Source organism: Podarcis liolepis (genome assembly GCF_965112155.1).
Source record: "Podarcis liolepis genome assembly, chromosome: 14".
NCBI classification, from domain to species: domain Eukaryota; kingdom Metazoa; phylum Chordata; class Lepidosauria; order Squamata; family Lacertidae; genus Podarcis; species Podarcis liolepis.
The window spans coordinates 33,126,290-33,140,842 of NC_139569.1; the positions used below are offsets into that span (position 1 = coordinate 33,126,290).

The 14,553-nt window shown below is 41.8% G+C and overlaps 1 protein-coding gene across 3 annotated transcripts in view; it reads right to left on the bottom strand.

The window, feature by feature from the left end:
* The window catches only part of ADAMTS17 (ADAM metallopeptidase with thrombospondin type 1 motif 17), a 185,062-nt gene that overhangs the window by 10,775 nt on the left and 159,734 nt on the right, over nt 1-14,553 (bottom strand). For all 3 annotated transcript variants that reach the window (XR_014519045.1, XM_083475000.1, XM_083475001.1), the window contains one exon: nt 8,966-9,118. Coding sequence is in view for 2 of the 3 variants with exons in the window: in XM_083475000.1 (XP_083331126.1) it covers nt 8,966-9,118 (153 nt within the window). In the remaining variant the exon portion in view is untranslated. The remainder of the gene's footprint in view (nt 1-8,965; nt 9,119-14,553) is intronic.

Here is a 14,553-nt window from a genome sequence, read left to right on the forward strand (position 1 = left end):
CAGGGAATACAGAAAAGTGTACACATGAGGGATTCTTGCACACATGGCATTGTACTTTGGGAACAGCAAGGGTGCTAAGGGCAGAAGGGAAGTAAATGTTGATAATGCTGTAATTTGTACCAAAAATGTTAAATCCTATACAGCCTGACTGGGAGACAAGTCTCACTGATTTCACTGGGAGATAATTTTGACGTCCTGGTCCAGATATATAGTTCAACAGTGCACCAGTTGAACCTGTAAGATGTGGTGATGGAAATGTATGTTTAAATGGTCCCCATCAAAAGAAGAAATCCCCGAACATATAAAATAAGAATGGTAAGGAGCAGACTTCACTGGAACTCTTCTCCCTGCTAGGTTAATATCCATTTCTAAAAAGAACTTAAAGAATAATTTCATCAGACATGTTAAAAAATTCTATTAGCTGCTTCATATACACATGCACGTTCATATCGATGTCTCACGTGGCTGATGTTTGATTCAGAGAATCAGCAAGTTGAAGAGGGGCATACATGGCATCTGAACTAATAAAGCAAATCCAGTCCAATTTCTGCTGGAAGACCCCAGTGAGAGGGAGCCCACTACCACTCTAGATCAGCCTTTCCTCAACCTTGGGTCCCTAGATGATTTTGGACTATAACTCTCACCATTCTTAGCTAGCAGGACCAGTGGTCTGGGATGATTGGAGTTGTAGTCCAATAACATCTGGGGTCCCAAGGTTGAAAGGCTGCTCTTCTAGACCATTGCTTTCATTGACAAACTGCTCTTACCATCAAAAGGTTTCTCTAAACATTCAACTGCAAATTGCATTAGCTCCACCTTTTTGCAGCCACATTACACTGCTGACACATATTCAGCTTGTGCTGAACTATAATATTCTGCGTAGCTAAGCCAGATATTCCCTACCTCCCTATACCTGTACTTTCTTTTTTTAAAAAAAGACGGTTGTAGCCAAATGCTTTACAGAAATCAAGATAAATTATGTCCACAGCAGTCCAACAATCTACTACACTAGTAATCCCATTTTTAAAAATGAGGTAAGATTAGTCTGGTAGGATGTATATATGCCTGTTTCTAACTCATTGGCTGTAGTATGACTTATATGGGCCTTCCACTTAAAAATTAAAGATTTGCAACTGGCATTGGGTGCTGGGGTAGATATATATTGGGAAAACTCTTGTTTGGAGTAGGTATCAGGTGGTGTGAAGTGGTATGTCTGCTCACCCTCTTGGTGTGGTGGCATCGCAGGATGGCAAAGGCTCCTCCAAAGGCCCCAACAAGGGTGGCTTAGGATCAATGCTCAGTCTGGATGGCTGGCAGGGGCATAAGCCTGCGGAATCTATCAGGAGCCAGATCCAAACCTGCACCCAGGATTGGCAAATGGGGGTGTATGTTTGGATACCGGCTGGGCCAGAGGACAGAGCTGATGGAGCAGGAAGGCCTCCCTCAGATCCAGTGAGTTAGCTGTGACGGAGCATAAAACTACTCTCCTGTCCCTTCTCAACCAACTATCCTACTCTTTTTAAAGGCTGAAAGAAAAGTAGACTTGAATGTGGCAGATAGATTTCCAGTAAATCATTCACCGACAGAACATGGCTGTAGTTTCATAACCTAAAATGAAGGATTGGATCTTGAAAGGATGATTTGCAAAATCAACGTCCTGCATGCCCATGCCATTATTTTGGACTAAAGATTCCAGCATTAATCAGTAAATGATACATTTTCCCATAAACATTCAATCAACTCCAACAACTACTTTTAGTATCATAAATTCAGAACTACTGGAACATAGACAATGGGCAGGATCTGGGTCAGTTTATATGGGGAGAGGAGGTCCTTGAGGTATTGCAGTCCTGACCTGTTTAAGGCTATATGGCTCAAAACCAGCACTTGGAATTGGGTCCAGAAACTAATAGGCAGCTGGTGCAATTGGACCAGGATTGGTGTCATATGCTCAAACCATCTTGGCTTGGTGAGCAACCTGACTGCTGATTTCTGCACCAGCTGAAGTTTCTGAACAGTCTTCAGAGGCAGCCCCATGTATAACATGTTGCAGTAATCTAACCTAGACGTTACCAGAGCTTGAGCAACAGAAGTTGGGCTATCCCTGTCCAGATAGGGGCACAGCTGGGCCACCAATCAAACCTGATGGAAGGCACTCTGTGCCACCAAGGTCACCTGAGCTGCAATCTAATTAGTCTATAGCAGACTTTAAGATATGTACTTTTCACAGCTTAAAAAAAGGGGGGGAGACAGCAAAGGACAAAGAGGGAAAGAAACAACAAAGCTATATAATGATTGTCCCTAGTCTTGTCAAAAACCATCTTTCAGTTTTTTGTGTCAAGGAAATGATTTGTTTGATTCCAGTGGGGGTAAGAAATGGAACGCCTTCTGAATTCAAGGGGAATAGTTCAACATTGGGAAAAGGAATAAATTACATCGAGGTGAGGAAAAAAATGTATCTTAGAAGTATATTGTAGAATGCAAAGGGGCATCTACCTACCAAGTCCCCCCCCCCAACTGCCTCCAAGCTGTATTTTTTAAGTCCAGGTGATATTGAGAACAAGATGGGGCCAGCATTTTCATCTCTGCGTGTAATTAAAAATGACTTCACCATTTTCAAAGAGCAGAGAGTTCAAGATGACAAGTACATAAATCCATCTGCTTCCTGGAAGTATATGTATGCCAAAGTAGGAAGAGAGGGGAAGGGGGATGCAGTTGGTAAGAAGAACACATGAAAGGCTAAAGCAGAGGGAGAGATGGGAAACCTGACCTGCTCCATTGGCTCTGCTGGCCAACTTTGGCTCTTATCATTATCAGAACTGGTGCCCTAATTTTTCCTTTTCCCTCCCCATCCCTTTCCCCTTTTGCATTGTGGCCCCAGCCATGCTTAAGCACTGTTCAAAAACTGCAACTGACCAGCAATGGAAATAAGTCTTTCCTGCAATGGAGAAGGTGACTTTTCCTGATGGTTGTGATGACCCAGAAGTCCCTTGTCTTAATTTCTAGCATGTAGTCATAGAACCACTTTGACAAAGCAACCCAGTCTGAGGTGATACCAATGTGAAATTCCTTTACAAATGAAGCACCTGAAAATGTAAAGATCTGATCATCTAGCATTACTGATAACTCCCCCCTCCGCCCTCCCGTGCACTTTCCCTAAAGGAGCTCTGGCAACCTTATCACCTTATTGCTTTCTTTCTTGGGGCAATAATAAATCTTGCAAAGAGCTGCAGGAAGGAATGCAAACCCAACTGTTGCATCACCAGAAATTTCTGCAGGCGACATTTGTACGTGCAACATCTGCATGTTGAGCAGTACGCAGAGGATCTGTACACGGCGTCCATGAGGATTCCATCTGCACAAGCCCTCTGGCATGGGCTGAAGAATCACATGTTCTAAATGTCTGGCTGGCTGTGTCTCGTATTTTTTTAAAAAACCCTCCTCAAAATCTCTTTGCAAACATTTCATCATTGCTCCAAAAACAAACCAGTATGTAAAATGGGGGGTGGGCATGATTAAACAGCACAATATCACCTGTAATCTGCAGACAGGTGCTACCAGATGTATTTTGGCTCAACCCACCTAAAACTAAAACTTTTCTTAAGTTAATCCAATGGAATTTCTCCTTGTCACTTCCCAATCGACCTAGAGGCCTGCAACGGCTGCATCCCATCATTTTGGGTTGTGGTTTCAAAGCAGTATGTAGTTGAAGTCCCTGACCATGTACACCTCTCCTGTTCTTATGCATTCACTTACCCAATTTTCCTAAATACGTCAATATTCTCTTCCCCTGAGCAGTATTATCCTTTCCATACTACAGAAGATGTGGGAGGCTGAGGCTAGGCTCACGGCCACACCATTCACTTAAAGCACATTTTGAGCACAAGTCTTCTCCCAAAGAATCCTGGGAACTGCATTTTATCCCCAAAGAGCTACAATTTCCATAAATTTTAACAAACTACAGTTTCCAGGGTTCTTTGTGGGAAGCCATGTGCTTTAAATGTATAGTTTGGATGCGAACTGAGTGTTTAATGCAAGGATGGGGAACCTGTGGCCCTCCAGATGTTGCTGAACTACAACTCCCATAATCCCACGCCTTGGACCATACTTGCAGGGGCTGATAGGAGTTCCAATCCCCTGGTTTAATGGGTGTCTGCATGAAAAAAAATTGACTTGAGAATGAGCAAAGAGGCTTTGGTGAAGGCTACAAGTTTGTGATGTTTTAATGGGGCCTTTCTGTTTTATTGCCCAGTATCTTAGCTTCTATGTCATGATGGCTCTTATGCCTGTGGCAACAGCTAAAACAGAATGTAATCTGTAATACAGTTTATTAGAAAGATTGTTTCTAATAAAATTTCCCCCTGCGTACCTTGGATTTCTTTTGTTCTCTCTCTCTTTATTCTCCCTGGTTTTATAGAATATGGTTTACACTTGATCTTGCCAAAATGATTCAGTTGCAATTAGAAGTCTCTCATTACTCCCACAATGATGGATGACTGATAATTCCGCATAGAAGACATCTTGGGGGGACGGGACAAAAGAGAGGTTATTCTGACAGGAAATGAGACTTTCCCCAGGTTTCACATGTCCTACTGGGATGGATACCTGCAGCCAGGATTGCAGAAACAAGGATGCCGAAGAAGCAATTGGCAGCTCCTCACGGCAGGGGAGGGCAGGTGGCTAGAGGCAATTTTTCAAATGCACTTTATCATGAGTGACATGACTTGGCAGCGGCAGCAGGAGCCTTCTCAATGCTCTCTCGTTTGCCAAGTTCTTGCTGATGCTTCAAAATGTGTTCCAGGCGGATATGGGTCCCCGGGGTGCCTCGTGGAGAGGCACTGCCAGTCAGGTGTGTGACATGGAAAGTAAGAATCGTTTCCCAGCTTGGAGTGGGGGCATGGAACATGGGCATTCTGCCAGATTCCCATGCTCGCCACCCAGCAAGGGGGGAAAAGAAGGGGGCTGCTTGCTTATCATAGGCAGGCCTTAAATACATAGCTATTTATCTCCTACTTGAAATAAGTAAATAAATGCACATTGTGATTCTGCCTCTGGGAGCCAGTTTCTGCTCTGCCTTCTCCAGTCTTCTGGGAAAGCAAAATCTTCCAGCAGTAGCAAAGTGTTAGTAGTGCTGCAGAATGGGCTGATAAGAGTCAGAGCTGTCAGCTGGAAAGTCCCTGATTCAACTCTTTTCTCTGCCATGAAAATTACTAGGTGGTCCTTAGGCAGAGTTGGTGGAGGAATCCATGGAAATGGAAATGAGAGTGTGAGTGGAAATGGATGACGCTTGCTTATTTGTCCCACGTTCGGAACAGAAATCAATCCAGAGAACATGATCGGTATTTGCTGGTGCTGTTTTTGTCTGCAAGTGATACAAAACTGAAGGTGTACCCCCCACCCCCGCTTTTGCATTGTGTTTCCTTTGTACAGAAAGGAATGCCGTGGAATTATTTAATTCATGGCAATTAATTATGTAGAATTCTGCCACAGCAGACAGTATGACATAGCTTTTGTCAGAAGCCAAACTGCAGTGGAACGGACACAGCTCTGCATGCAATGAACATGGGTTAGAACAGAAATCTGTGCCTTCTTACACCCCTAGCCTGAGGCAAGATCCTACAGTGACAATAGTACTTGCCTATAGGGTGGTGATTTAATGTGAACCACCTTTAACATTGTAAAGCTATATATAAATGTTTACTGTTAACTAGATACATGCCCTGTAGTTTCCTGGATGAGCATTGCTCTCGAGGCTGTGTTTGTAAGCAGGCTGCATGCAAATGGCTTCTTGGATAGTCCCCTAACCCTCCAGAACAGATTGGGTGGGGGCTGCAGCCAGATATAGACTATCTGCCAGGAAGGAGGAGGAATGACTGAAAATGGCCCCCTCCCTCTTTCTGCTGATGGATGTGTTCCATCAGCAAAGCAACAGCCATTGGGTTCCACCCATAGGCTTCAGTATGAAATAGGAGACCGATGGCTTTAGATAATTATTTGAGGGCCCCAAGGGCTAATTCAGTGAATTAGTATCAGCTGAATTCCGCTCTTGCCCAGAAATGAAAGAAACATAAGCTGCCAGTTGCACCATCCTTGGTTGCCATAGTTCCACAGCTGTCAGTCATTGTACTTTTTTCAAATCCTGCTTTATGACAGTTCGAAGGGAAAAACTGGAGAGCACTGCAACTATTTCATATGCTCCACTCTGAAAAATAGACTCTATGGTCAATTCATAGCCTGAAGAGGAGGGGTTTTTGTTTTGTAAGCCTCAAAAAATGTTATTTCACCTGTTAATACACAGTGGCTGTTTATATTGGCTGGCCCTTCTGGTTCTATGTTCCAGGTTATGAATAATATAATGTTCAAAATTCCAAACATTTGGTGATAGAAATTCTCAGTGTGACCTAAATATTGGCTTAGCAGGGAGTGAATAAGTGAGAAGGCCCTCTCTCAGATGCAAGTTCATATAGGGCCCCTCCAGCCATCCTTCTTTATTATTGTACATATGATGATTTGTGCTCATGATGCTATCAGGGCAGTCATACATGACCCTGCTTTTAATGCTCTTTGTGCCTGCAGAGGTTTGGGAGCAGTAATACTAATTCATTTCCAATCAGTGCATATCCTGCAATTTCCTACTGAAATCCTATAACTTTTCATATCACAAATGCTCTACGGTTGGTTACTGGTCCCCTTTTGTTGTGCATCAGCTTCTCTGGACAGCAATAATGTGGTCACGTAGGGAAGCATTGTAGAATAAGTACGTAACAAAGCAGAATTAATCCAACACTGACCCTCGGTGTCAATAATTATTGCAGAATATACCCAGAATAACACACCAGTCTGAAGGGACCCATAGTCACACTTACTTTGGCCACCTGAGGCCACAAAAACCCTTGCTGTCAACAGGTCAAAAGTGGAAATTTCACCCAGAATGGACTAGGTGGGGTTTGTTTTTTTGCTAGAATTCAGTCACTAACAACATAATTCAGCTCTAGTTTTTGGAAACTAAGGTGAAGCTACTGAACCTGTCTGCTTTTAATTGCATTCTGTGTATTCTTTTGGAAAAAGCAGCTTCTTTGTTTAAAGACCATTAGGTGGGCAAAGATAAGATATGTCTATTAACTAGACATGGGGGAGAATTTTGTTCAGACTGCATTTTTAAGTGAATTGACCTAATTTGAAGCTTCCAGACTATGCACAGACATTAAAGCAACTATCCATCAGATTTGACACTTCTTCAAATCTTGCAATACGGATCTTGGCTCAAGAAAAAGGTGCAGACATGCATACAAAAATGTGTATTTTGAGGATAAGTCTAGGAATAGATGCATTGATATATAAAATAAGTATTTAAATATTCCCCTCCCCCCTCCACAGGCTTATATGACCAAGGTAGAATACAATATTCCTGGGAAATTCCTGTTCCTTGTGAAAACATGGAATCTAGTAATGTAAAGGGACTTGATATACACTAAGGGAAAATTAACAGAATATTTGTCCGCACTGCATTCTGGAAAGGGATCATTTTTGGCTTTCTGCAACAGAATTCTCAGCACCTTACTGAACAAAACTGTCAAAGGATCCTGGGAATTAAAGCTGAAACAAAAAGGTGTAAATCTGTGACACTAACTATAGTCTCTACTTTCTTAACCTAACATTTGCTTGACTCCACAAAACCAGATTTATATGGTCACATACTGCCCATGTATAAAGGAATCATATGAAGCCCCAGGGATGTGCTTGTACTGCAGCTGCCCTAGTAAGTGTTTCAGCATAGCCAGAATGCCAAAGTTAGAACGTCTGAACTATGTGGCCTTCTTATAAGGTGCTCTGGTAGGCCTTGAAGGAAAGATCTTAAAGAGATCCACCAATCCACACAGAGGGAGCCATATTTTAATCCTCTCCCTCTTGGCTCATCTCCTGTTACTTCAATGCTCATTTATTCAGTCACCCTCTGCAAAAGGAAAATCCCCAACATATTCAAGTAACAAGAATGCCTCACAACAATGAAATGTCGTCTGTAGCCCCACTTACGAATGTGGCTTCTTGGCCTTATATGTATGTTGCTGATCTCAGTCCAAATATACCAATTCCTGTTCCAATGGGGTAGGCTCAATCCCAGTTTGAGAATTTGGAAGTGACAATAAACTATTGTGAGAATTTATTTCGAGTCCTCCTAACTAGATGGGTTTTTGAGGAACAGCTTCCTCTCCTTGGCTCAGTGGCTAATAATACATGGGCACAGTATCAAGAGTTTGGAAACCATAAAGCAGCTATGGGGGCATAGTTTCACATGGGCACGCCATCAACGTCTCCACCCTGTTCTTGAAGATTCCATCCATGCTTGCAATCCTAGTTTTAACAGAGCTAAACTGAATTTTCCTACATTTTTCTCATGCTTCTATGATTTACCTTGGATTTCCTTGGCTCAGACAATGGGAATAGTGTTTCCTTAGCTATATTGCACTACATGTAAAAGCTTTGATTCCTCAGTTTGATTAGTGTATACAGTTCCCTCTGCAAACATGAGAGCAAGAAATGTAGAGGGGCTTAGAGCCACAGGAAGCTGCCTTTATGCCGAATCGGATCATTAGTCCACCCAGCCCAATATTGTTGACACACCTTCCATTCTGTGTGGCTGTTTTGGGCCAAGAGAACACCATGGAAACCTCTTGCACCCTGAGCATCCTGGGATACCAGAATTCTCAAGCAGGGATCCCTTGGAAAACAGAGTTAAGATGAGCAAAGAAGAACGTCTGCAATGGCAGTGGTGGAACAGATTGAGGTTGGTAGAGTTATTTCCAGGGGCTCTCCAGGGTTTCAGGCAGACCTTCTGGATGGAAATGATGTGCTCCATCACAGACTTGTGGTCTCTCTAAAAGTTAACAGTCACTAAGAGATAACCAGTGGCCGTATCTGCTCTACTGAATTAAGGCTCCATACAGGGCTGAAAGCATGGCCTTACCTTGGACCAGTCTCCTGTTTTCCACTCATAACAGCCCGTGTAATCCTCGCACTCTTCCTCATCCCTCGGCCTAGTGGCTGAATCACACTTCCCTTGGGGGTTGGTGCATGTGACAGTTCTCTTCTTCTTCCCCTGCCCACAGTTGAACGAGCACTGCAAAGCAATGGGCACAATCATTGGTTGTTGATGAAAACTGACTTGGACGAAAACGGAGCAAAAATCTATTGTTGCCAACAAGTTTTTCCTAAGTGGTTTCAGATGTAAAGAGTTCTGCTTTCCCAAATGTTTCTCACAAGAATCTTCATAAAATTTTGACTGGGAGATTGTGGGCATATTGGTGGGAGATTGATGTTTGACATTAACTCTAGCCATCATCCATCCAAGGCTATGTACACAGCATATCTTCAAAGGACATCTAAAGCACACACACACACACACACACACACACACACACACACACACCAAGAATCCTGGAAACTGCCATCTGTTAAGGGTGGGAATTATAAACCTGTGAGAAGCAAACTGCAGTTCCCAGTGTGCTGCAGTGTGTGTGCATGCTTTAAATGTATGGTGTGTATGAAGACAACTAGCACTGTTATCAATACATTCCCCATTATGGGGTGAGGTGGAGTTTCACCAATACAGTTGTTAAATCTTCATTTTAAATGTGCAAAAACAAGGGGGGGTATGCTACACACCAGGGCTGATTCTAAATTAGTTTGACTGGCAGATAATATTGGAAGGAAAACTGAGCTTAATAATATTTCAGACTTAAAATATTGCGAGCCACATTTTAAATTCAAACTGTAATGCAATCTGTGACATAAAGGAAACAATAAAAACACATAAAACCAATACAAATGTTTAATGTGGACACATCATGAAACCACCTCATTGAAGTTCATGGATCACTGGCGGGCTACAGATCAGCTTGTGAACTTCTGGTGTAGGGCATTAGCAGGGAAAAGTGTGGAACATGGCTGAATATTTAGCTCTGTCCCCGATGTCACAGCTTCTTTCAACAACCACATGTGCACATGGTTCTATGCACAGTGCAAGCTCCTGCTTGCCACATAGGGGCTTTGTATCCTTGGGACATCCACACAATCAGGGATCCTGTTCACACGAAACGCCTACTCATAAGCAGTAGCTTTTGCATAGGCCTTCCTGAACACATGCAACTAGGGATGTAAGAAGCATTGTTTTCTGTTCTGCCCTTTATTTGTCACATGCAGTACTGTATCCATTCTGCCGCAGTTCCTCTTCTGCCAAAGACTATGTTACTTGTCTTGCCACATACATTGAAAATCCATCAATGTATCCATCAAGATAAAATCTAGAACTGTGCCGAGTGATTGCCTGTTCTGCTTTTCAGGCCAAAATTTCTAGCTTTGGGGCAGGGAGATAAAATATTTTCACCCATACCCTTGATCATGCACAATGTATTCACTTTGTTTTCCCCGTTTCCCTCTTCTGCTTTTTGGTATTTTGTTTATTTAGTTTCGGTTGAGAATTCTATAGGACGGTTCTAGCCAATCAAAGCTCATATACTAAATGTGGTGAGGTCACAACACTATGCAGCCAACCAGATTGGCTTACATGTTGACATCACAGAGAGCAAATACTGCTCATTAAGAGTGAGAGTAATGCTGGCTTCTGGTTCTACTCTCCCCCACGATAGCAGGAGATTGTTGGCAAAGGAAAAGCAAGGATGGTTGAGGGTAATTTCCTTGCAAATTCCCCCCAGTGATGGAGGGGGTGGGGAAACAGGCTTCACTTGCAGTTTGTCTCGGTACCTGGTTCTCGCTCCAGCAAGAAATGTGGGGTTCCGGGAGGCGCTGAGTGCAAAAGCACTTCGCCTGCCGAAAACCTTCCAAAGTCGCCATTAAGAAGCAGAGCTTCTCCTGTTAATTGGAGCTTAATTGGACTAAAGTACAGGCGCGTGCTAGAAGAGATGAGATCACAAACTGCGGAACAAACCAACTGCAAAGACTTTAAGGTTTGAACTTGGATAAGACTTCATTCAGTGCAAGACGGTGGGGTGGGAGGGGAGCCTATGGTTTCTTTATTTAAAGTTTTCTTCTCTACATTTATGATTCAGCAACCCTCCTCTGAATGTTAGTTTAGATTATATTTGTACAAGCGAGTATGGAAGAAATTGGATTATAAATATGGAATATAACATCAAACGGAACTGTGTGTGTAAAAAAAAGGGAAAAGGGAGGGAAGCTCTATTTTGCAAAAGGTTTATGATGGAAACTTAGAGCTGACTCTTCCCCTTTATTATTTACAAAGTCAAATGAATAATGCTAAGAGGACTTGGAATTTAATTTAATTTAATTGGAAGTATAATTGCTTATATATCTTGAGCTGGAAGGAACGATGAAAAGAGTCTGTGAAGCACGGGACAGAGCAATGGAGAAATTTCTGAAACAACAATGGGATATCAGCTTCACCCAAGGCATGACGGATAACAGCAACAACCAGGGGAAAGAAAGACGTAACTTCTTACAAGGACAGCAAGAAACATCATGGACAGAATAATTTCCACACACAGGAAGAACAAGGATATAGTTTGAGTTCCTCACTTGTAGTTTTACAAATCATTTGATGCGTCAACACAAATAGGAGTTATTAATATTGCAGTTGTTATATAGGGGATTATTATGACCGGAATGCAATTGAAATGAATAAGATTTTGGAATGCAGAAATAAAGAAAATCATCAAACCATCAAATCTAGCATGCGGGGGGTCACTTTATCTAAATTATATAATTTGGTGTTGAACAATTAGTATTAATAATTGTATTATGATTGGTATTGTTATAATAAGGTTATTATTGGACTAATTGAAAACTAATAAAAATTATTATGAAAAAAGAGAGTGAGAGTAATGCTTCCAGCCCTTGTCACATGAGTATTTCTAGCCAATCAGGAATATGATGATGTCACTAAAGGCAAACAAAGACTATTCAGGATAATATTTGTCAAATAAGCGAGTAAGCAACATTGCCAAGCAGTTATGGTGCTTTTTGACACTGCGGAAAATGTTCACGAAACTGCTCAGTCCTAATAAAAACACTAGCTTTTTCTGGAGCATCAATCTTCACACACACCCTTCAAGGGATCAGCACAGAAGAAACTGTGGACTTGACACTGAATAAATAGTTGGAGATATGAGATACTCCATGAGATCTTTTGAATGCGCTCCAATAAGTTTCTCTATTTAGGGGGTCTAGCATGGAAGCAGGACTCAACTTGATATACGTTACAATAAACGGGCAGATCTCAGCATGCCTGTCTAATCGTCTTAAAAAAATACAATCCAGGCAGTCATGACCTGTTGACCCTGTTAAGGACATGAATGACAAGTGTTTATGAGCTGGCAAGCAAACAGACATGCTTTGAAATACTTCACAGCAACTGCAAAGTGACTTATTGAAGAAGAAGAAAATCTGGGAAGTCTTCCACTTAATTTATGGCTGCTCATTGCATGACCCCCTTATGGAAAGTAACATCTTCATAGTGTGAAAGCAAGAATAGAATTCTGCTGGCTACTGGGAAAGATTCCTTAAGATTGTAAGGATGCTGAAACTCAACAGCTGGTCTTGAAATGAGTGGCCGGCTGTAACCATCCTCAAAAAAAGAGAGGGAGGCTGAATAACTTGGTGCTGTGGAGCAGCATTAAAACACAAGACAGGAAAGGATTCAAAAGGCTTGCCAGCTGCTTTAGTCTCCTCCTCTAAAACAGGAAATCAGGACCAGCCAGACTGCACTGTAATCACTGGGCGCAACAAGTGTCATTTTGGGGAATGTGAAAATTCTCAGCATATGATAACAGAGATGTGCCCCAAAATGCCTTGCAGTATAGCAGAAAATGTTGGGGCACATGTTTCTGATTGAGTTCTAGGATTCTGTTGGTCCTTGGGCACGGCACCCTCTGTAGGTCTCCTCAAGTCAGAAGAGGCAGGACATGAAAACTGATAATTCTCCTTTGCTGCATCAGAACTTACTGGTTATTCTGTGCAATATAAGAATGGTAGGCAGGGAGGGCAGTGGGCCTTCTGATAGTCTTAGGACCTTGCCAAATGCCCGGCTTTGTTAATCTATGGAGCTGGCCGTGGTATTTCTTCTTTCTCTTTTCCATGATTGCACTTACGAGTTGCTTTTTAAAAAAATAAAAAAGCAAACTCAAAGTGACTTACAATATAATACATATTCTGACCTGTGGAAAGGAATCCTGATGAGACCCTCTTGGATTGTGTAAATGTGTGCGAGAGGAGAGTTGTGCCCAACCACTTGGGGTGACAAGTCAGCCCTGCTGGAAACTTGTCTGGCTTTTGCAAAGTTTATGCACGAGAAGTATAAGCAGATTTGTTCAGACTGGTACTAGCAGGGCTGATGCATTTCATTTGTTAATGTATGTAGTCAAGACAAAGGTCTTTTTCAGCCCCGCAACCTGAGATCCTTTTAATGGGAGATGCCAAGGTCTGAACCAGGGCTGTCAGCATGCAAGGAACTGAGTTATGGCCCTTTCCCTTAAACATAACCAGAACTTAAAAGGCCCTGAAAAGCAGAAGCAGGGAATCTTACTAATGACTATATAAAGTAGGACCAGATCCACACATTCCTCTTCATATATGTCAGTCCACTGAATGTGGTGGAGCAATGCATCATCTCAAAAAATTGCTACTGTGCCCCATTAAAGTAAGAATTCATTATTTTTCTCCACAATGAAAGTGAACCTTTGCTTTATGATTTAGGAACGTAATAGGTTGACTAATAACCAGATTATATTTTGCATTTTATTCAAGTTTGGCAGCCAGAAAAACCCAAAGCAATTCATGTGAAATATACAGGAATTTCCACCAGCACCATTGAGATTTGAGATTATTATTTCATTTTAAGATTATTCATGCTACAAGTAAACTGTATTAACCATTTACAGATAGGTAGCCGTGTTGGTCTGCCATAGTCAAAATAAAGAAATCCCTTCCAGTAGCACCTTAAAGACCAACTAAGTTAGTTCTTGGTATGAGCTTTCGTGTTGTATCTGAAGAAGTGTGCATGCACACGAAAGCTCATACCAAGAACTAACTTAGTTGGTCTTTAAGGTGCTACTGGAAGGGATTTTTTTATTTTGTATTAACCATGTACAATATACTTAAAATGACATAACAATTATTCTCCTTCTCAGAAACATGCAGCATTAGGTCAATTAACAGCAAATGCCCATCTGAGGCTTTTTTTTAACAAAACAACTGGTTTACATTTACCAATCAAGACACAAAATTGATTAAAGGAAAACACACCTCTCACTTTAACGTTATTAAAAAACCATGTATTGCAAAGAAGTGGTTTAGCTGGATCCTTTATCTGATGAATCTCTCACATAGCACAATTCATATTTGTGGAACAAATTCAAGATGCAGATACTTGGAAGCTAAGGATTGGCTAACCCTGAAACCCAACGCCATGCACACACTTAATTAAGGAGCTTTGCTCATTTAATTTAGACAGGAGTCCGAAAGCAACCAAGGCACTCATTATATTAAACATTCAGCTGATCCTTCACCCTTCTAAGCCTG